Here is a 22,401-nt window from a genome sequence, read left to right as displayed (position 1 = left end):
TCGGGTCCAGGCGAGTCCGGTCGGTTTCGGTCGGGTCCGGTCGGTTCCGGTCGGGTCCGGTCGGGTCCGGTTGGTTCCGGTCGGGTTGGGTCGGCCATGTCGGGTCAGGTCGGGTCGGGTTCGGGGCCGGAACGGTCGGTTCGGGGCGGGGCGGGCCGTGTCGAATCGGGTCGGGTCGGGTCAGGGCCGGTCGGGTGGGGGCGGGTCGGGTCGGGTCGGGTCGGGTCGGGTCGGGTCGGGTCGGGTCGGGTCCGGTCGGTTCTGGTCGGGTTGGGTCAGGCCGTGTCGGGTCGGGTCGGGTCGGGTCCGGTCGGGCTTGATCGGTTACGGTTGTTTTTGGTCGGTTCCTGTTGGCTCGGGTCGGGCCATGTCGGGTTGGGTCGAGTCCGGGGCCGGAATGGTCGGTTCGGGTTGTGTCGCGCTGTGTCGGGTCGGGTCGGGTCGGGCCATGTCGGGTTGGGTCAGGTCGGGTCGGGCCATGTTGGGTCAGGTTGGGTGGGGTTGGGTCTGGGGCCAGAACCCGGTCGGTTCGGTCGGGTCGGGCCGTGTCGGGTCGAGTCAGGTCGGGTCAGGTCGGGTCGGGTCTGGCCCGGTCCGGGCCGGTCAGGTCGGTCTGTTCAATCCGAGATGTCACACGGAGCGATCGTATCGGTCCCGTGTACCCGTCCCATGACACGACGGCTTCGGTCAAGTCGGGTCATTCGAGTCCGTCATACGGGCCTGTTCGGTCTCACGAGTCTTACGGAATAGTTCAGTTCGGCGCTGCCTGTCATACGGGTATGTCACGTAGAGCGCGTTTCTCGGCTCGGAGGCTCAATGCGGGCCGCTCGGGTAAGTCGAACCCATCACACCTGTCAGTCAGGTCCGTTCGGTCCGAGACGTCGCATGGAGCAATCGTATCGGTCCCTTGTACCCATTCCGTGACACGACAGCTTTAGTTGGGTCGGGGAGGGTCGGGTCGGTCGGGTCGGGACGGATCCGGAACGGTCGGGTCGGGTCAGGTCGGGTCCGATCGGGCCGGGCCGGGACCGGTTGGTTGGGTCGGGTTTGGTCGGACCGGGTCAGGCCAGGTCGGGTCCGATCCGATCTAGTCCGGTCTGGTCGGGTCGGGCCGGGTCGTACTGAACCCATCGTATGGGTACCTCACATCGCATCCCTTGTACCCCTCACATGGGCTGGAGACTCAATGCGGGTCGCTCGGGTTGGTTGAACCCGTCACACCCAACCGCGAGGTCCGTCGGGTGAGTTCGGTCTGAGAACTCTCATGGAGCGATCGTATCGGTCCCGTGTACGCCTCTTGTGACACGACGGCTTCGGTTGGGTCTGGTCGGGTCGGGTCCTGTCGGTTTCGGTCTGGTCGAGTCGTTCGGACCCGTTGTACCTTGCATCGCATCATTTGGTCGAGTTAGATCGTCCCATCGTGTGGGTCGGTCATATGGGTCCCTCGTATCGCATCCCTTGTGCCCCTTCAGATGGGTCGGATACTCAATGCAGGTTGCTCGGGTCTGTCAAACCCGTCACACCCGACTGCGACGTCCGTCGGGTCCGTTCGGTCCGAGATGTCACATGGAGCGATCGTATCGGTCCCGCGTACCCGTCCCATGATACGGCAGCTCCGATCGGGTGGGGTCGTTTGGGCCCGTCATACAGGCCGATTCGGTCTCACAAGTCTTACGGAAGGGTAGCGTGGGGCGGTTCAGTTCTGCCCCGCCTATCATAGGGGTCGGTCACGCCTTTCGCGCTTCTCGGCTCGGAGATTGCAGGCCTCTCGGGTCGGTCGAACACGTCAGAATCGTCCGCGACGTCCGTCGGGTCCGTTCGGTTTGAGACGTCACACGGAGCGATCGTATCGGTACCCATTCCGTGATACGGCGGCTCCGGTCAGGTCGGGTCATTCAGGCCCGTCATACGGGCTGATTCGGTCTCACAAGTCTTACGGAAGGGTCGCGCAGGGCGGTTCAGTTCGGCCCCGCCTGCCATACAGGTTGGTCACGCCTTGCGCGCTTCTTGGCTCAGAGATTGCGGACCTCTCAGGTTAGTCAAACCTGTTAGAACCGTCCGCGACGTCCGTCAGGTCCGTTCGGTCCGAGACGAACACAGAGCGATTGTATCGGTCCTGCGTACCCGTCCCGAGATACTGCTGCTCCGGTCGGGTCGGATCGTTTGGGCCATTCATACAAGGACCTTGCCTTGTATCGGTCTCACAAGTCTCACAGAAAGGTGATATCGGTTGGGTCTGTTCGGCTGTACCAGTCAGATGAGTCAGCCACGTTGCACACCTTTCTCGGGTCGGATACTCAATGCGAGTCGCTCGGGTCGGTCAAACCCGTCACACTCGACCGCGACGTCCGTTGGGTCTGTTCGGACCGAGATGCCGTTCGGAGCAATCCTATCTGTCCCTTGTACATGTCCTGTGACACGGCGGCTTCGGTCAGGTGGGGTCGTCGGGACCCGTCATAGGGGTACCTCGCATCGGTTCAGTTTGACTCGTCTTACAGAAGGGTTGCGTGGGGTTGGATCTGTTCGGCCTTGCCCCTCAAATGGGTCGGTCACGTCGCACGCCTTTCTCGGGTCGGATACTCAATGCGGGTCGCTCGGGTCGGTCAAACCCGTCACACTCGACCGTGACGTCTGTCGGGTCTGTTCGGTCCGAGACGGTGTACGGAGCAATCCTATTTGTCCCTCGTACACGTCCCATGAAATGGTGGCGTCGGTCGGGTCAGGTCGTCGGGACCCGTCATAGGGTTACCTCGCATCGGTTCGGTCTGACTAGTCTTACGAAAGGGTCGCGTGGGGTTGGGTCTGTTTGGCCCCACCCCTCAGATGGGTCGGTAACATCGCACACATTTCCCGTCATATGGGTCAGAGACTCGCCACCAGCCGGCCGGGTCCGTCGAACCCGCCACACCCGTCCGTGATGTCTTTCGGGTCCGTTCGGTCCGAGACACCCGGTACGGAGCAATATTATCGGTCCCGTGTACCCGTTCCGTGAGACGGCGGCTACGATCGGGTTGGGTTGTCGGGACCCGTCATACGTGTACCTCGCATCGGTTCAGCCTGACTCGTCTTAACGAAGGGTCGTGTGGGGTTGGGTCTATTCTGCCTGGCCCCTTAGATGGGTCGGTCACGTTGCAGGCCTTTCTCGGGTTGGATACTCAATGCCGGTTGCTCGGGTCGGTCAAACCCGTCACACTCGACCGCTGCGTACATCGGGTCTGTTCAGTCCGAGACGCCGTAAGGGGCCGATTCAATAGAACTGGTTCTGTGACATGGACGCTTTGATCGGGTCGGTCTTTCGGATAGGCCATATGGGTTTGGTCATGCGTCGTTCACGTCAGTCGGTCGGGCACCTTACATCCATTCGGTCTCACCCGTCTTACATGTGGGTCAGTTTATCCCATCCCGTCATGGGGGGGCCAAACGGGTTTCTCGGACCAGTGGCTTAACATGGATCGGTCGGGTTAGCCGGACCCGTCACACTTTGGTGGGCGGCCGCGCGTGCTAGTGCAGGCCCAGCCACCCGCACACGGCCACCCACGACCCCCCCTCGTGGCTCCTAAGGCCGAAACTCGGCTAAGTACTAGGGGGCCACACTGTGGTGGGCGGCTGCGTGCGGGCGCTGGCACCAGGGCACACGCGCGGCAGGCCCAGTTGCCCGCACAAGCTCGCACACGCCCGCCCGCCCACAGCCCCCCCCAAGGGGCCTCCCTAGCTGAAAAATCAGATAAGTACTGGGGGCAACCTCCAATGGGTATCCACACTGTGGTGGGCAGCCGCGTGTGGGCGCTGGCCCCCCAGGCGCGTGTGCGGCAGGCCTAGGGTCAGTTTATCCCATCCCGTCATGGGGGGGCCAAACGGGTTTCTCGAACCAGTGGCTTAACATGGATCGGTCGGGTTAGCCGGACCCGTCACACTGTGGTGGGCGCCCGCGTGTGGGCGCTGGAGCCTGGGCGTACGCGCGGCAGGCCCAGGCGCCCGCACATGACCGCGCCTGCCCGCCCACACACCCCAAGAGGCCTTCCTAGCCGAAAAATCGGCCAAGTACTGGGGGCAACCTCCCATGGGTATCCACACTGTGGTGCGCTGCCGCGTGCGGGGACTGGCGCACGGGCACGCCTGCGGCAGGCCCAGCCGCCCGCACATGACCGCACACACCCGCCCACAGCCCCCCCCCAAGAGGACTCCCTAGCCAAAAAATCGGCTAAGTACTGGGGGGCCTCACTTGATGCTATATCTTGCTGCTATGTCGAAAATAAATCACCTTTTGGAATTTGTGATTTAGGAGAAATAGGTTGATAGAAATAAATGCGACCAGCAAGCTCATGTATTCATTAGAGTGAACTTGTGATGCTTATAATGACGTCCATGAGTACATGATTTGACTACGTGAATAATGATGATATCATAATACTGAGATCACTTTAATTGTCTTTTAACCATTTTCAATTAATGAATACTGAAGAAGGATATCAATGTATCCGAAGAAGAATTCTAGAATGATTTTTGAATGCATTAGTGGTAACTCAGATGACTGATTACAGTTTGACTGTTGACACTACCTAAGTTATCCAAGAAGCATCAATCAAATGAGGGACTTTAAGTACATGCAACAGATGAAAGAAAGATTCCATGTGTGAGTAAATTCACTCCATTATATATTCTAAAGCATGATATACATCTTGGCACTTAGGCTGGAAGCTCCACCTATCAATTAGGTTAAATTGATCAGTGAATGATTAATCAATATGATGATATAGCTAGTTAATTTAGAATGCCGACAATAATTATTGGGCCATTAGAGTTATAACTAGACTACTGCATGGGCCTAGAGCATCAGACTCATATGGTCTTTTCGATGTTGGAAGATATTATTAAACTTCAGGGTTTCTATGAAAAAACCCTCATAATATAAATAGGGGAATACCCTCAATAAAAATCAGCCAGTGCAGAAGTTTTGAAGGCCTTTCCCTATTCATACTTAGTGGGAATTATTCATGAAATCCCCAAAACTTAAGTTTTTTTCCTATGTTAAAAATACCATTTGTGTTTGACCCTTTATCCCGTGATGCAGTATACTTTCCAGCTAGTTAAGAGCCAAACTACACCTCGTCTCTACGAGATATAAATGAATGTATTTCCAAACTATTATCCATGTCTGAATTGTTCTGGGCCCTGCCCTTCTTCTCCAGTATCCCCTTGGCTTCGTTCAACTTTTCATGATGCTTGGAATGATGTAATGATGATGGAGCAGCATGAACATGGCTCATCATAATGGAGGAAATTCAACATGTTGAGGTTCATATGGATACATCTACAGGTTGGACACACAAACAACACAGCCCGCCTCACTAAGAGAGCTAAAAAATCAGTAATAAAATGTGTGCATATGTGATTTGAACAATACTCATTGAATATTGTTATCATTCCATTACTCATATTGTGCTACACGAATAAATTAGTTTTATCACAATAGGTCATAGTCAAAATAAACTAAATATCCAGATGATTTCCTTGATGTCATGGGTATAAGGATGATATAAACTATTGTGACATGGATCAATCTGATAATAAATTTTATGAAAATTTTCTGTAAAGATCACCTAGTTTCTTTCGGTAGGATCTCCTAACAAATAGTTACAAGATCAACCATACTTTTCACATAACGGGGACCAAATAATGCTATTATATCTAAATATGTATGTCCTTCTCAAATATCCTTTGTATATGTTTATCTTAAATATATGTCTAGACATAATCATCAACATACAATGCAATCATAATTATTCTCTGATCACTAAATATATTATTGGAAATTCTTTTAAATATTTCATGCGTATAATAATGAACATGATTTGTCTCAATGATTTAGGACTGTGATTGGATTTTTGGCCTTAAAATGCTCTCTGAAACAACCCAATGGGAGACTTATTAATTGATATTTTAATCCAGGTTTTCCAGTGACGTGTGTGGAACTTGATATAGCTGTGATGATTAATTTAATTTAGTTACCAAGACCTATCGTGGATGAGCCAATATTCTATATCAGATACTAAGATATTCACATGATATCACTTTGTATCTCTTATCAATTCTATATGAATCAAGATTTTTTTCTAAAAGATTTTTGGAATGAAAATAAAATCAGTCTCATGATAATATGAATTCATTTAGTATCTTGTTTATTGATATTAATGACGTAAGTGAGTATTTTAGTGCACAGTTAGGACTTATTACTTGAAAGTGCATTACTGCGATAACTAATATTTACGCTATAACTAATATTTACAATTTATATAGTTGTGATGATTAATTTAATTTTGTTACTATGACATCGTGGATGAGCCATGATTCTATATGAGATTCTAACATATTCACATGATATCACTTTTTATTTCAGATCAATTCTATATGAATCATGATTTGTTTCTAACAGAATTTTGGAATGAAAATCAAATCAGTGTCATGATAATATGATTTCCTTCAATATCTTTTTTATTGATATTTAATGACATAAGTGAGTATTTTGTATCACACATCATATGATGTTCACTGTGTGGACTACCCATGAGTAAGGGTAATATTTCCCTTTTTATGATAAATTAGTGCACATTAGGCTTAAGGCGTTTAGATGCGTTTTGGTTCATCCCTTATAAAGATGAAACATCTTAGGGATACCAGCATCTTGTTTTTAAACTGCTGCTTGGTTGTCTATGTCCTTGAGTCAAAGGAGCCACTGGCTTGTTGGATCCATTTTTCCACCACCAGAGACAATCCAAGGTGTGAGGTGACAATATTCCAGTGTCATGGCACTTACATGTATGCTCTTAGATCCATCATTCTCCTTCATCATATCTGGTACTAGTTGCTTCAACCTACTAAACAAATACCTATATTTCTTACCAATTTATACTGATAACATTAATATTTGCACATATTGGTCTACAAGAGAGTGGTTTCCTAAAATTAGCAGTTAGCAATTAAAATTATCATCAGTGCACAAATATCATTATCACATTGTTAAACTATCATAATCTTATTAATGAACATCTCCTCCTATGCTCCATCTCAGATCAAAACTCTCTTGCCGAAAATAAACTCGTATAAGTATTTTAAAACCTTTGTATCTCGACAATGACCATTTCCCATGTTGAATCTGCACTTAGTCCATGTTGAATTTCTAGCAGTATGTGTTGAGAACCGTCTATTATGATATTGTATCGGGACCTGAAAGATATTAAGTAAGCTTGGAATAAATTAAATAACTAGCGATTGGTTTAAAATATTTGGTACTTTTTCATCTATTTTGAAAACTCAAGTCAATTCTCATCTTTCTGTCAGAAAAAAAGCCAACCTCCCTGTTGTCCAATTTGATGATGAAAAGAAGACGAAGACAAAGACACTACCATACATCTCTCATATCTGTTGCCAGGTCACCTTCAATGCTGTCTCTCTCTTTAAAGCGTGGACCCAGGAAGAGTTAGCAGCCCTTTTCAAAGATATACAAGTTGTTATTCGCCACGTCGAGCTTAATCCAAATGTCCAGGTAGTGATGGCCCAACCGATATCCCTCCGTCATCCGGTATCGTACAACTGATATCCGATATCCGTCTATAAGGGGTGAGGACGAAATGGGTATCGGATACCGGATATCGGATTTCGATATCCGGATATCGATATCCGGTATCCACCTATAAAAATAAGCTTCAAATCCTATTTTACCTGTAAGGTTAATATGTGTTGATCAGTTTTAATTTATTTCCAATGTCAGTTAATACATAGAGTGCAAACTTTTTTTTTCTTCCATATGGGATAATAGGATTCGAAGTTAATGTAAAGGCAGAATCCCGTTATCCCACATGGAAGATATTAGAAACGTTTCTCTGTATATAATAAATGAGGCCGACAATATATTTAATGTTAAAATAATATCTTTATCAATTAGCGCCATATTTTAAGAGCCATATATAAATATATAAATTATTTAATAAATGAGTAGACCGTCCAATAAATAGAAATAAAGATTTCTATTTCCTTACATCCGGTATGTCCAGGACCGAACGAGCCAACCCGAGGACCGAACGAGCCAACCCGATCATTAATTCTCTTATATTCTGAACCGTTATTCCCAGAAACAAAGCGCAGGAGAATAAACTCATTCATAATATTATACACCGCTATTCATTTATTCAGCGAGAGGTCAGTGAGCAGTACCACTGAACAACTCACCACCAACTTGAGTTATGGACAATCAATGGACTTTGGCGACCGATACTTGAGGGCATCGACGCATTTAATCGTCCGTCGATTGTCAGGACGGTGGAGAGAGTGCGACCTCTTAGCAACAACTCGTATCATACTGTCTAATGTCTATGACCACTATTATCATGGATTAACACACTGACTGATTGCCCTGTTGACTTTTACGGATGCACTGTTCTTCAAGCATCGTCCTTCCTCGCGACCATGGACCTGGCGAGGCGCTGGGACAGACAAAGTGAGATGGACTGGATGGTGATCATGGGGTTCACTCCAAGCGCCGAGGGAAAGAGGCTGGCATCGCAGACGAACAGGCCCTCCGCTTCCCAGCTCTCCCCCTCTTTGTCAATAGCGCCTTCGTCCGCTATAGCCCCCATTCTGCAGCTGCCCATCTGATGACCCGTGCCGAAGAGAACCCACGTAGGGCTACCCGACTTGGGCCCTGCTGGTATCCCAACCCCGTCAAGAAACTCCTCCAACTCCTCGTCTTTGATCCCCTTGTTGGCCTTCAGCAGAGGATCTCTCTCCTTTCTCAAATTTCTCTCTCGCCTGAGGAGGGTCGCAGACCAATGGCAAAGAAAAAAAACAAAAATTGACTTGTTCTGTGTTCAGGCTATCACTTAAATAGACAAATCAGAATCCCACGATCCTGACTTCGTGCGCTTGGCACGTTTGGAGGAAGACTGGAAAAGATAAACTGATCTCATGACGCCCAAGTCGTGTACCAACGAGTGGGGGGAGGAGTTGCCACGTTTTTGGACCCATTCTAACTGCCACGTCCGGAGCACCGCAGGGCCTTCAAGGGTTTAGTTTCAACATTCTCCCCCCTAATCCTGGAGTGGCCCAAGGTTGCGGACACCGAGTAGATGCCGCATCGTCGCCAGCTTTGCCGCCGGCAATGCCTTCGTCAAGGGATCAGCTCTTTGCTCCTCGGTTCGAATGAACTCAATGATGATCTGACCTCCCTTGACACACTCACGGATGAAGTGGAACTTGGTGTCGATGTGCTTACGGCGTCCATGGAACACCGGATTCTTCATTAGTGCAATCGCCGATTTATTGTCGACGAACATCTTCACGGGCTTTGGTTGTCCTCCGATCAACTCGCATAGTAAACTTCGTAGCCATAGTGCGTGACACGCTGCCGCTGTTGCCGCCATGAACTCGGCTTCACATGACGAGAGCGCCACTGTCTTCTGCTTCTGGGAGTTCCAAGCAACAAGGCTTTCATTAATATAGAACGCCATACCTCCCGTGCTTTTGCGATCATCCATGTCACCGGCCAAATCACTATCGGTGAATCCAGTGATTTCTTCTACACCTCCTCTGTTGTACACCAGGCCGAAGTGCATTGTTCCCTTCAGATATCTCAGGATCTGTTTGACTGCCTTGTGATGCATGACAGTAGGCCGCTCCATAAATCTGCTTGCTACACCAACTGCTTAGGACAGGTCTGGTCGTGTGTGGAGAAGATACCGGAGACACCCGATGATGCGGCGATACTCTGTGGCGTCCACTGGGTGTCCCTCACCATCCTTATGCAGTTGCATCCTTGGCTCCATGGGATACTTGGTGGAATTACATTCACTCATACCAAATTGCTCCAGAACCTTCTTGGCATATGCAGCTTGCTTGATGGAGATTCCACTTTCGCCTTGTGCCACTTTAATGCCGAGGTAGTAGTGCAGCAATCCGAGATCACTCATCTCGAATTCGGCCATCATCTGCTCCTTGAATTGTGCTATGGCGCATGGATCTTGACCCGTCACAATGATATCATCAACATATACTCCGATGATAATATCAGTGTTGTCTTCTCCTCGGGTGTACACTGCTTGCTCCTGCACACACCTTGTAAAACCAAGGTCCTTCAAGCTCCGGTCGAGGCATGCGTTCCAAGCTCGTGGCGCTTGCCGTAGACCGTACAAAGCTTTGTGCAGCCGATACACCATATGCTCCTTGCCTCTCACCATGAAGCCTTCTAGTTGTGCAACATACACTTCCTCCTTCAGCTCACCGTTGAGGAAGGCTGACTTGACGTCTAAGTGATGCACCTGCCACCCTCGGTTTGCCGCAACCGCAAGGATGACACGTACTGTATCAAGGCGGGCGACCGGCGCAAACACTTCTTCAAAGTCGATACCCTGACGTTGCACATACCCCTTTGCTACGAGTCGTGCCTTGTGCTTGATCACCTCCCCATCTGAGTTCTTCTTGAGCTTGAAGACCCACTTGAGGCCGATTGCCTTATGCCCATTTGGAAGCTTTGCCAAGGACCACGTTTCATTCCTTTCGATTGACTCGATCTCCTTGCTCATTGCATCTTCCCACTCTTGTTGGCCAGCCACTTCACGATAGCATGACGGCTCCTCCATCTCCATCAACAATGCTTCTCCATCGGCTTCTTCCGCATCTTCTAGGTCAATACGACGCGTCTCCTTCATGATGTCGGCGATGAGCTTGTACCGGACAGGACCGTCGGGTGATTCATCCCCGCCTTCTAGAAGAGGAGAGGCCCTTTCCGGAGGTGACATCTCAATGCTGTGATCAGGTGTCTCTGTCCCAGCCGATGAGACTCCCTCGGCCGTTGGCGCACCTGCCTCAGCCGATGGCAGACTTACTCCTGCCGATATGACAGCCCAAGACGACGGACTTGCCCCAGCCATTGTTTCTTCAACAACAAACTCCGGTGATTGGGCGGCTGATGTTCCTGCACTCCAACTCCATTCCACATTCTCCTCAAAGTGAACATCTCGACTAACATGTACCTTGTTGCAATGTGGATCGAATAGCCGATGTGCCTTGCTCCCATCCTCGACGCCAAGGTACACCATTGGTTGACTTCTATCGTCTAGCTTCTTCAAGTGTGGTCTTGTCACCTTCACATGCGCCTTGCACCCGAACACGCGGAGATAGGCAAGATGTGGCTTCCTTCCGTTCTAGGCTTCATATGGAGTGCGGCTACCCATGGCCCTCTTCGGTAGTCGATTGAGGAGATAGACGGCATGCCTTACCGCCTCCCCCCAAAACCTTCCTGGAATAGACATGCTCTTCAACAAAGCTCTCGCCATATCCATCACCGTGCGGTTCCTCCTCTCCACCACCCCGTTCTGCTGAGGTGTGTACGGGGCGGTGAATTGGCGATCGATGCCGGAGTCTTCGCACATCCGTGTGAATTCGGCCGAGAGAAATTCTCCCCCACGATCTGTACGAAGAATCTTGATCTTGAGTCCCCGTGCATTCTCAACCAACGGCTTGAACTTTGTGAATGCCGGAAGTGCCTGGTCCTTCATTTTAATCACATACACCCACATCCAGCGAGTGTAATCATCCACAAGAAGCAAAAAATACTGGTTACCACCATTTGTTGCTGGCGTGATCGGCCCACAGAGATCCCCGTGGATCAGTTCGAGCGGCTTCTCTGCCTGAAAATTTGTTGCTGCCGGGAACGTATGCCTTGCCTGCTTGGCCACCAGGCAGCCCTGGCAAAGCTGTTGTGGATGAGGTATCGGTGGTACTCCTCCCGCCATCGACTTATCGGCAAGCATCTTTAGCGCTTGGAAATTCACATGACCCAGGCGTGCATGCCACAGCCACGCCGGATCATCCAAGCTCGCCATCAAGGATACTGGGTATGCCAAGGTGAGCTCAATCCTATAGAGCCGGTTTGGAGTGCGCCTCACCTTCATAATCAACCGCATCGGATTTTTCCCATATACTTCAATTTGATCTTCGTCCATGATCACCTTGTGGCCTGCTTCGGTGAGTTGGCCAAGACTGACCATATTGCTGCACAAGCTGGGAATGTAGTATACCTCCTCAAGTAGCCATTGGTCTCTATTCTTGCAAGCAAAGAGTATGGATCCCTTCCCCTTGATCTCCACCGATCGGCCATCTCCAAATCTCACCTTCCCCGTGACGGCCTCGTCGAGCTCCCGGAACTTGTTCCTATCCCCCGTCATGTGGTTGCTTGCACCATTGTCGAGGAACCAACTAGATGTCGGCAATGTGCTGCAGTCGGCCTGGTGCAGCTCCGGTGGCATCTTCTCCTTGTTCAGCAACACCACTGCCTGCTCCATCTCCTCTGACACTGTGAGGAGCAGTGCCGGTTCGATGTCTCCGGTCTGCGTGAGGTGGACTTCCTCCGTCTTCTTGGGGGCTTTGCACTGCGTGGAGTAGTGTCCCATTTTGCTGCAATTAAAACAGCGTATTTGACTCTTGTCACGTGCACCACCTCCAGAGCCACCTGAGCCTTGAGCATTCCGCTGCTCTCCACGGACACCTCTGCCGTGACCCCGGCTACGACCACGGCCGTCTCGACCATGGTTCCCGCCTCCTGCGGATGCTTTGCCCTTTCTGGCTTGATGATGAGTCACCTCCATTTTTCTTCTGCCGCGCCTCCCACTCGGCCTGAGTGAAGAGAAGCTGTCCACCGACATTAACACCACCACCGGCTTGGCGTAGGCGTGTGCGTTCATCGAACGCCTTTAGCCGGGACAACGCTTCCTCAAACAACATCATGTCGATGTCGCAGAATTGCTCGATGCCGGCGATGACAGGCAGATATCGATCAGGCACGGTGTCGAAGAGCTTTTTCACCAGAGCCGTGTCGTCCAACGTTCCTCCAACGTTGGTGTATCTGACCGACATCGTCGACAACCTCCATGCATAATCATCAAGAGATTCGCCATCGATCATCTGCATGGCGTCGAAGTCGCTCTTCAATGCTCGCAGTCGTGCATTCTTGACGCGATCGGCTCCCACGAACCTCGTGCTCAGAGCCTCCCAGATTTCCTTCGACGTCCTCTTCTGTGCCACCTGCATCAGAATGTCCTCCGGAAGTGCTTGGAGTAGGTGCGCCTTCGCCTTCCTGTCCAGCTTGATGTCGACGGCAGCATCTGGTGCCGGTTGGACTGCTGTCCAGACGCCCTGGTCCTCCATAATCGCCTGGACCCGTATCGCCCAACTGGTGTAGTGTGCCGCCGAGAGTTGCGGGTACTGATACGAGCTCATGCTTCCGCCACCGCTGCTGCTACTGCTTGCCGACGGGATCAACGACATCTTCTCCATGAGAGGATTTGAGATTGGCAACCTGAAAGCTCTGATACCAAATGTTGGCCTTCAGCAGAGGATCTCTCTCCTTTCTCAAATTTCTCTCTCGCCTGAGGAGGGTCGCAGACCAATGGCAAAGAAAAAAAACAAAAACTGACTTGTTCTGTGTTCAGGCTATCACTTAAATAGACAAATCAGAATCCCACGATCCTGACTTCGTGCGCTTGGCACGTTTGGAGGAAGACTGGAAAAGATAAACTGATCTCACGACGCCCAAGTCGTGTACCAACGAGTGGGGGGAGGAGTTGCCACGTTTTCCTCCTTTGACCCATTCTAACTGCCACGTCTGGAGCACCGCAGGGCCTTCAAGGGTTTAGTTTCAACACCCCTTACACTTGATTCTCTGCCCATCGCTCCGGTGAGTGCCTACTTCGGATGCTCCAGCGGCGACGAGAATCTGAAGAGCCCGCCTCAACCCCCGGCGTAGAACCTCCTTGTCGGACTCCTCTAATCTGTATCTGATCCCCCAGTTCACTGAACCGGCGCTTTGGTCTCTAGCGAGAACAGCGAGGTGGGCCGTCCGGCTATACCTGCTCATCCTGTCCTTCATGTCCCTGCCGTCGACCCATGGCATGGAGACGGAGAACGCCCCTGGCCCCAGCATCAGCGCCTCGATAATGGCCGTGCCCCGCCCGTCATCCACGTCCACCTTGTGCACCGCAGTGATGACTCCCCCCTCAAACATCTTCCCGTCCTCGTCCGGGAAGTAGCCCCACGCCATTAATCCCGGGTGAATGTGCAAGTTCTTCCCGACGTGACGGTTCTTGAGGCCGCTGGCGGCGAGCAAGGGCGGCGTCCGAAGAGCCCCACCCGCGGAGACGCTCGCCTTGGCGCGAATTTTCAACTGTTTTTTGGTTTCTCCCCACACCGCTCGAGCAGCCACTCCCACGCACTTCTTCTTCTTCTTAATCGTACTCTTCTCGAGAAGGAACTTCTCCGCCTGGCAGCCGGTGAGGATGACGGCCCCGCGCTCGACGGCGTCGACGAGCCAGGTGGTGTCGGTGCTGCCCTTCTTGCCGGTGGGGCAGCCGTAGCTGCAGGAGCCGCAGAAGTGATCCTCCGGAGAGTTTCTAGGCACGGACTCGACGTTGAGACCGAGCTTCAGGCAGCCCCTGCGCAAGATTTTGTTCTGCAAGCTCTCCTCTGGGCAGTGGTCTGTCACGCCTATCCTCTCGCAGACGGTATCCATGGCGGAGAGATACTCCGGCGATCCGAAGAGAGGGAGGCGGCGCTCCTCCGCCCACTCCGCCATGACATGGGCCGGAGTTTTGATACAGGCGCCCCAGTTGATAGCGGAGCCGCCGCCGACGGTGGATCCCGCCAGGACCATCGTGCTCCCGTCGACGGTGCTGAGGATGCCTTCCGTTTCGTAGAGTTTCTCAATGGAGGGCCCCTCGTTTCCGGTGTAGTCTTCCGCGACGGAGTAGTTCCCCTTTTCGAGGACGATAAACTTGTGGCCGACAGCGGCGAGGACGGCAGCGGCGACCCCGCTGTCACAGCCCGAGCCCACGATCACCACGTCGCACTCCACGTTAATTGTTTCCTCTCTCTGGTCCTTGAACGCGGTGAAGCCCTTCAAGTTCAGAGACTGTTGAGAGGAGAGAGAGAGAGAGAGGAACTAAAGAAAGAAAAAGAATGTAGGACAAGGAAAGAAGGCAGCACCCTGAGATTCTGGAGAGAAGGGAAAGGAAGAAGAAGCAGGAAGAAGCAGACGGAAGAGAGGAGAGTGAGGCGGTCGGAAGAAACAATATTTTTCCATATTCTGAACAAGTGTTCTGTCCTGAACATAAGTAGGGTTTTCCACTGTGGGACCCACATTGACTCAGTCCACAACACTCCCCCTTCAGGATGTGATGTGATGTTAACTAACATCCAACCTGACTCAAACACAAATAGATAATAAACAGAGTACTAATATCATGGTACATCAAGAAATCATAGAGCTTCATTGTTGGTGAAGATATCATGCATCTTCATTTTAGTACGCAAGGAAGTGAATGTCGATGAGTCTACCCCCTTCGTCAAGATGTCTGCAACTTGTTTAGTTGAGCCAACATGTGTCACAGATATGATACCATTGTCTAACTTTTCTTTTATGAAGTGACGATCAATCTCTATATGCTTGGTGGGATCATGTTGCACGGGATTGTTCGCAATGTTGATAGCAGCTATATTGTCACAATACAAGATAAGTGGATCAGGGCTGAGTAGATTTAGTTCTAACAAGAGTGTGTGTAGCCACAACTATATTCAGCTTCAGCTGTAGATCGAGCAACGACACTTTGTTTATTACTTCGCCATGAAACTGGATTCCCTCCAACAAACACAATGTACCCTGAAGTCGAGCGTTGATCGTCTTTGTTTCCTGCCCAATCGGCATCTGTGTAACATTCCACCTTCAAATTTTTGTCACTCGAGTATAGTACTCCACGACTATAGTTCCGGGACGAGGACGAACAAATTTTTTGTCCCTGGGATGAAATTCGTCCCGTCCGCGAGTGCCAGACGATTTGGTGGACGAAAATCCATCCGGTAGTCTTACGGACGGAACGAAATTCATCCCCAGGGCAAAAAATTCGTTCGTCCGAAAGCTGTGGACATGGGACGGACGAATTGGGACGAAAAAATTCAAAGAAATTGTTGAATCCCATACGAAATTTTTAAGATTGGATTTGCATTCAGTTCCATCGTCCTGAATCAAAATAATTTGTGATATTTAGTAAATTAACAATAATTAGAGATCGGCAGAAATATATGTGCATTGGTTAAAATTTGAATGTTACTTGTACATACGTTAAAATTAATTGTAGGATTGTAGTTAAATCTAAGAAATTGCAGTATTACATATTATTACTTTAGTTAAATAGTACAGATAAGCAGTACCTATAACGGCAGTTCCCTAATTTTCTTCTATTCTCCTCCTTCAGTTTAAGGCCTCGGGCTGAGTACGTAAATAAATATAAAAAAGGCAAACCTTTACTTTCTCCAAAACAGAAAAGTGGTAGACAGTAACTGAAGTGTTCAAAAGGTATTTCTAGTATTTTCTGTGCGAAGGAAGTAGATAACTAATACGTCACCGAGGACTGGTAAGCACCGAAGTCGCACTGTAGCTGCGCCAAGGTCGCACCGTACTCACACCATATCCGCGTCCCCCGACGAAACGACTGGCCTCTTCCTAAAAGTAAATGGACTGATAATTGTGAGCTATAAACGAATGTTCAGTGAGAGTTGAATTATATGACACAATAATTTGGATGCACATTACATGTAAACGGTTTGGAGTTTGTTCATCAAAGTGACGCACATTGGTGGGTGTGACGGTGAGCATCGTAGAATTGAAAAGGTTGAAAGTCATGTGATGATAAATTAATGCTAGGATATCTCTATGAATATGCACATGTCATGGAGTCACGCCGATGAAAGGCAACTTTGAGCATTAAGACGAATCAACAAATGTCAATTAATTGTCAAGAAAAAATTAAACTCCATGTTCCACAGCTGTACACTGCAGATGTTCAGGGATAAGCAGAATACGCGTACGTCAAAACTCGCAGAGTAGATCTAAGGAGAATTTAACTCAGTAATTTTTTTTATTCAACAATGAGATTGTAATCGGTAGAGAGTGAGGGATTGAATTAGTTTCCAGCTAGGCAGACTGTACTTACAATGACGATATGTGTCGTGCGTGAATGCCACACTGCGATCATATCATCTCTCTCGTTACTCTGTAACATGAAACATAGAGAGTTAATAAAAGATAAACATGTTTACGAAAACAAGGAAAGAGATAGAGCATAACCCACCATCGGTCGAGCTGTCATCATCGTCGGAGTCATCATCGGAGTCGTCGGAGTCCCGCTCTTCCCGACGAAACCATGCGCGAAGCATCATCAACATTTCAATGCTCTCCGCATCAAGCCTTGATCTTCGGTACATTGTGATGCCTCGGCCAACTGAAAAAAGTCGCTCCACCGGTGCGCTGGTCGGACTGACGGCAAGGAATTGACGAGCAATTACTGTCAGATTTGGCAAGTACCGCATCCCAACATCCTTCCACCAACCTAGGGGGTTGTCTTCCTCCTCACTGCATGGGATGTTATTATACGTTTCTAGCTCTTGCCGCGGCGTTGACCGTGGACGTTGACGGCTACACGGACGCGTATATTGGCGCTTGGAAGAATATTGCTTTAGACGCCGACTTAGCGACAACATGACCCGCTCTGTGTCGCTTCCATCTCCTTTTGCCATAGCCGTAGACTCCAATAGACTGCCAAGATAGGAAAGCACGTTTTGTCTACACGAAGGATGCACCACATCTAATTTTGAGAAAGGATCTAATGTTGCGGCTGTTGCAACGGTTGTGTTGGCCAAAAGTAGCGTTGCATACTGCATCAATTTGTTACGCATAGCACCACACGCTGACCGCAGGGCGTTCCGGCGATCGGCATCCAAAGTTGCCCATACGTTTTCCGTGGCATGCTCAAGGTGCGTCATGATCTCTGCCACTAATGATAATATTTCAGTTATCGGCAATTTCTTCGTCGAGCACACAAAGTCAGTTCCTTGGCATAGTGGCCCAACGACGCATAGGTATTCGTTTATCATCTCCCAGTCCTCCTAACACAATCCGTAATCTCTGCTGGGTGTCGAGAGGAACTGCATAGCCAAGTGGTCCAGGACTTCTTTCTTACTGAAAGCACGCTCTGACATCTTGAAGGTTGAGTTCCAGCGCGTTGGGCAGTCGATCTTTATCTTGTTCGAATCCGGCAAATAAAACATCATGCACATGTCAACATATTTTTCCATACGCTGCGTTGATCCTTGAATGGGATTCACAATGGCTCTCACGCGTGAAACGGCTTCCCCCAGAGGTGCAACTACTGCCGCTATATCTTCCTCAACGTTTGAATCAGTCGGGTCTTCCGTGTCCAACGGTGTTACTGGGCGAATATCTCGGACACGTAGTAAATTAGCTGTAGGGGGTTCTGGATTGCAAACTTCTTTGAGCCTGGCCTGGACGACGAGGTTCAGGATATGGGCAAAGCATGGTACATGTTGGTCCATCATGAACTGGGGGTTTACTGTCTTCAACTTCTCCACGATGGAAGCAATCATTGTTCTGTTGTTCGACGCATTGTCTGTGGTGATGGCACATATCTTCGACTCAATGCCGTAATGATATGCCACTTCCACGACGATCGTCGCTAAGTTCGAGCCGCTATATGATCCCTTGATTTGTCGCAGTCCTAGAAGAAGCTCACATATCTTCCAGTTGTTGTCGATCCAGTGAGCAGTGATTCCTAAAAGGGCGATGTTGTTCTGGGATGTCCAAGCATCCACGGTAAGTGATACGCTAGAGACCTCCGCAAACATCTCCACCAGCTTCCCTTGGACATTGATGTACATCCTTTCGGCTGTCGCCTTGACTGCATCGGGACCGGGAATGTCGCCCACCACCTGTGTCCCATAGAACCACAGCCTTCAGAACGACTTCTTCTTCACAAGACTCCAAGGAAGATCGTTATCGTAGATGAACCTAACGAACTCTTCTTTCGTCTGCTCCATGGTGATGCCACGTAAGTACAACTTACGTGAGAGTAATTCGTAATGTAGTATGGTCCTCTGCTTCAGTTTGCGCCCACTAATTTTGTCATGAACTCTACGGTGCACCTTCTCTAGATGTCGCCAAAAAACATTTGTGCTCTTGTCTTTATTCCTCCAGACAACGACCTTACGGATGGGGTTCTCTGATTAACAAAGCGTGCACTGATACTCGTCCGGGCCAGTTTCAACAAATAATCTAAAACTTTTGATCGATTCCGTCTGCCGCTACGAGTCGATAGGTTATCATCAACCTCGACTACATTGCAATCTGTGGACATCGACGGCGTTGCCTTTGCCGTCGATTTTGGGGTGGTGGCGGAAGAGGATTCCATTACTCTACCTGAGCAATTTTTAAGACAACATCATTTATAAATAATGAAGTGCGACTTACAGTATCCAGTAAATTCAGTAAAAAAATGCAATCACAAATTGAGATGGGCAAAAACATAGGAAAAGGCGACATAACGAAAGAAGAGGTAACACTACATAATGAGACAAGAACGCCATACAGAAGAAAAAAGTTTCACTTCAACGACAACTGTGTTCTTCCCAGTTACAGGATATAGCAAAAGAAACAGTAGACTTAAAAGTTTTAAACAACTAAGCCTGGTTTTGCACATGGCATGGTCGTTACTCGACTAACCACCCATTGTCGCCGCTATCCGCCAAGGGGACTTGAGTTGTATGTGCACCGGGGATGATGTGGTCGTCGCAAAAAGGATGGGCTACTATAACTTGTACAACGTTGATCATATCCAGCGAGAAGTTATGGGCTTCCCAAAAAGCTGTATCCATTAAACAATTTCTTGGTCTCTTTTGGTGGGGATCCGGAACCCCAAAAAGGAAGGGACACAGACGGGATAGAAGGCGGTGTGAACTTTCAATGATAAGGGCGTGCTGTCGGGGTGTGCCATGTGGAAGCAGGAATGTTGGGGACGGAAGGCAGAGTTCAGCCAGTAGTGGATCTAAGGAAGGCTTTGGGTTGTCGGTGTCAGAATCCGAATCCGAGGAAATGTCGATGACGTCTTCATTAGGGTGATGGTAGGCAAGGCGATGGAGGAGCAGACGAACACTACGGCGCGGAACGGGACGACTACAGTGCCGGGTACCCTCGCATGGCTCCATCTGGTTTCTCAGTTGTCGATGATGTATGAGGCATCGGTGTAGCCCGCGATTCCCGTGTACCTGGAAAATACTAGGGACAAGAGTGGGAGATGTAGAAAGAGGTGAGAGAAGCTAGAATGATGAAGAAAGGGAGGGATGCTATGGAGGAGGGGACACAAGAAAGACTGTGAAGATAGAGGAAACCATCACAAATACTACCGCCTTGAAATAACTGATATGATATGCCAGCCTTGGGAATAACAGAGAGTAGAGAAATTTCGTCTAACAAGGATTAAATACTCCTCAACCCCTTGCGTTCGACCTACGCAGAAGACATATCTCCTGAGAATACCAATATTGGAAAAGGATTTTTACGCAGCATACGTGAATCATACCCAAAGGAGTAAGGACAAGAAGATCTCTAGACTGGTAGAGAGTAAGGACTAGACTGTGTTGTAAAAGTAAGAATTAGGATATTTAAGTGAAGTTTAGAATACACTTCAAGTACCCAATTGTCTTTATTATCCTCTAAAGGGAATCTGCTCTGCTGGGATCAGATGTGGACAAGAGGAAAAAAGAGTGGTTATGGGCAAGATCGCAGACAGTTATATCCGCAGCGAAGATATTGGGACGGAGCTGATGACCATAGAAGATAAGCTGTTCTGCTCAGCTAAGTAACAATTTTTATAATAAACAATCTCATAACTGGCTATTAAAGAGAATATAAATTGCTCTGTACAGAAACGTCAGGCATAAGGCATGGCTAAAATTCGTAACAACGCATGCATACGACTCCTGAGCGGAGCATATATGAGGGGATATAAAATTTGATTTCCATCGGCACAAAATAGAAATAGGGGTCTACAAAGTAGAAGGCGAGGGCGTTACCCAACCGTTTTTAGCTCCACGCACCAAATATTACTCGCCACCAACCCACCACAGGAGGAAACTTGATTTCCCAACCGTGAGCACGGCTACTGAAAAACCAAGGTATTACACAACAGAAATGCGTTACGTATAAGAGACGATCACAATTTCACGCAACAACGACATTATAAAAACCTCATTGAAGGAGAAAGAGATGGGAACATACCTTGACGTCAAACAAGCGGCGGAAGAGCGCCCTGCGCCTGCTGGGAGACTTCACGTTCTCCGAATTGAGAGTGGAGAATAGAGAGGGAAGCCGGGAGAGTGGATAGTTGATAAGCCGAAAATAGGGGTGAAAATTACGCGAGTTTTTAGCCCTTGTCATTGTGAATTTTTGGCTTATGCAATAAAATTTATAAAAACTCAACTTAAGACGTATAGTGATAAGTACGAATGTCGTCCAAGGGAAGCTGGTAAGAAATTTATTTTGGTGATATTTTTGGTTTTTTTAATTCTAATTAGGGTGAATCTGATCTTCAAGGAAGATCTACTCACCTAATTAGAAGAGAAGGTTAGAAAGGGGGGTAGAAGAGATGAGATGAAAAGAAGAAATGTGGGCTCTAGATTGAATTAATTGATCCAATTGGATGGATCAAAGAATTCAATTAGAGAGGTTGGAAGAAATTTTTGATTTAAGTTTTGGTTGGTTTTGAGAATTTGCTAAATCAGAAATAAAAAGGGAAATCTTAATTTCCTAAGAATTAAAACTAAATTTTTTAGAGTTTTCTTTTGGAATGCAATTGAATGCCAAGGTAAATCCCTCAATTTCTCTTCTCAATCCTAATCAGGGCTTGTACATGCCGCTCAAGCCAAGCGATTTAGAAGTTCAGATCAGAATAGAGATGAAGAAACAAACAACTTAACCTAATTCATTCAGAATGCATAAAAGTTCAAATACAATCAAGGAAAAAAGTACCAGATAACTTGATCCAAGCTAGAGCTCCTCCCTGTCTTGCAGCTGTGATAGAGCACCATCCAGAATGAGCCCCTCCTCTCGAAATTCAGCTTTTATACCTAGGTCACATGGTGAAAATCACCATTTTACCCCCGTTTAGTAATTAATTTTTATCTATCAATGTAGGCTAGATCTGAATGATCCAACCGTACAGATAGAAAGAGGGGATCAAGACGAGCAAATCCATAAAAAAATCATCTCAATCGGACTTCAGGATCAAAAGTTATTAATAAATCAATTTTAAACCAATTTAGTCCATTGGATTTAAAATTGATTTATTTAATAATACACGCAATGACGTGTCGACTTCCCATTGGCTGCGGTGTTTCAACTTCTTTGGTGGGCACTCTCTCATCGCGCCATGTACCCCTGACGAGAGAGTAGAAAACAATTAAATTTTCGTTAGTGCGCATTTTGCGTACGTTTTGATACGCACGCACACG

At 48.6% G+C, this 22,401-nt stretch overlaps 2 protein-coding genes across 2 annotated transcripts; both read right to left on the bottom strand.

Moving 5' to 3' along the window:
• Positions 1-8,217: 8,217 nt before the first annotated feature.
• On the bottom strand, positions 8,218-17,409 carry LOC144716435 (long-chain-alcohol oxidase FAO3-like). The gene is made up of 4 exons (XM_078591540.1): positions 17,172-17,409; positions 16,446-16,543; positions 13,693-14,986; positions 8,218-8,743 (listed from the first exon to the last, which is right to left on the bottom strand). The coding sequence occupies exons 1-4, from the start codon at positions 17,407-17,409 to the stop codon at positions 8,439-8,441; spliced, it is 1,935 nt and encodes a 644-aa protein (XP_078447666.1). The 3' UTR covers positions 8,218-8,438.
• Positions 17,410-17,985: 576 nt separating this feature from the next.
• On the bottom strand, positions 17,986-18,774 carry LOC144716434 (putative transcriptional regulator tpeD). The gene has a single exon (XM_078591538.1). It carries the CDS (start codon positions 18,772-18,774, stop codon positions 17,986-17,988), a length of 789 nt encoding a protein of 262 aa, XP_078447664.1.
• Between the last annotated feature and the right edge of the window lie 3,627 nt (positions 18,775-22,401).

Source organism: Wolffia australiana, chromosome 2 (genome assembly GCF_029677425.1).
Source record: "Wolffia australiana isolate 7733 chromosome 2, ASM2967742v1".
NCBI classification, from domain to species: Eukaryota; Viridiplantae; Streptophyta; class Magnoliopsida; order Alismatales; family Araceae; genus Wolffia; species Wolffia australiana.
Note: the sequence above shows the minus strand (reverse complement) of the source record. Positions and strands in the feature narration are given on the sequence as shown.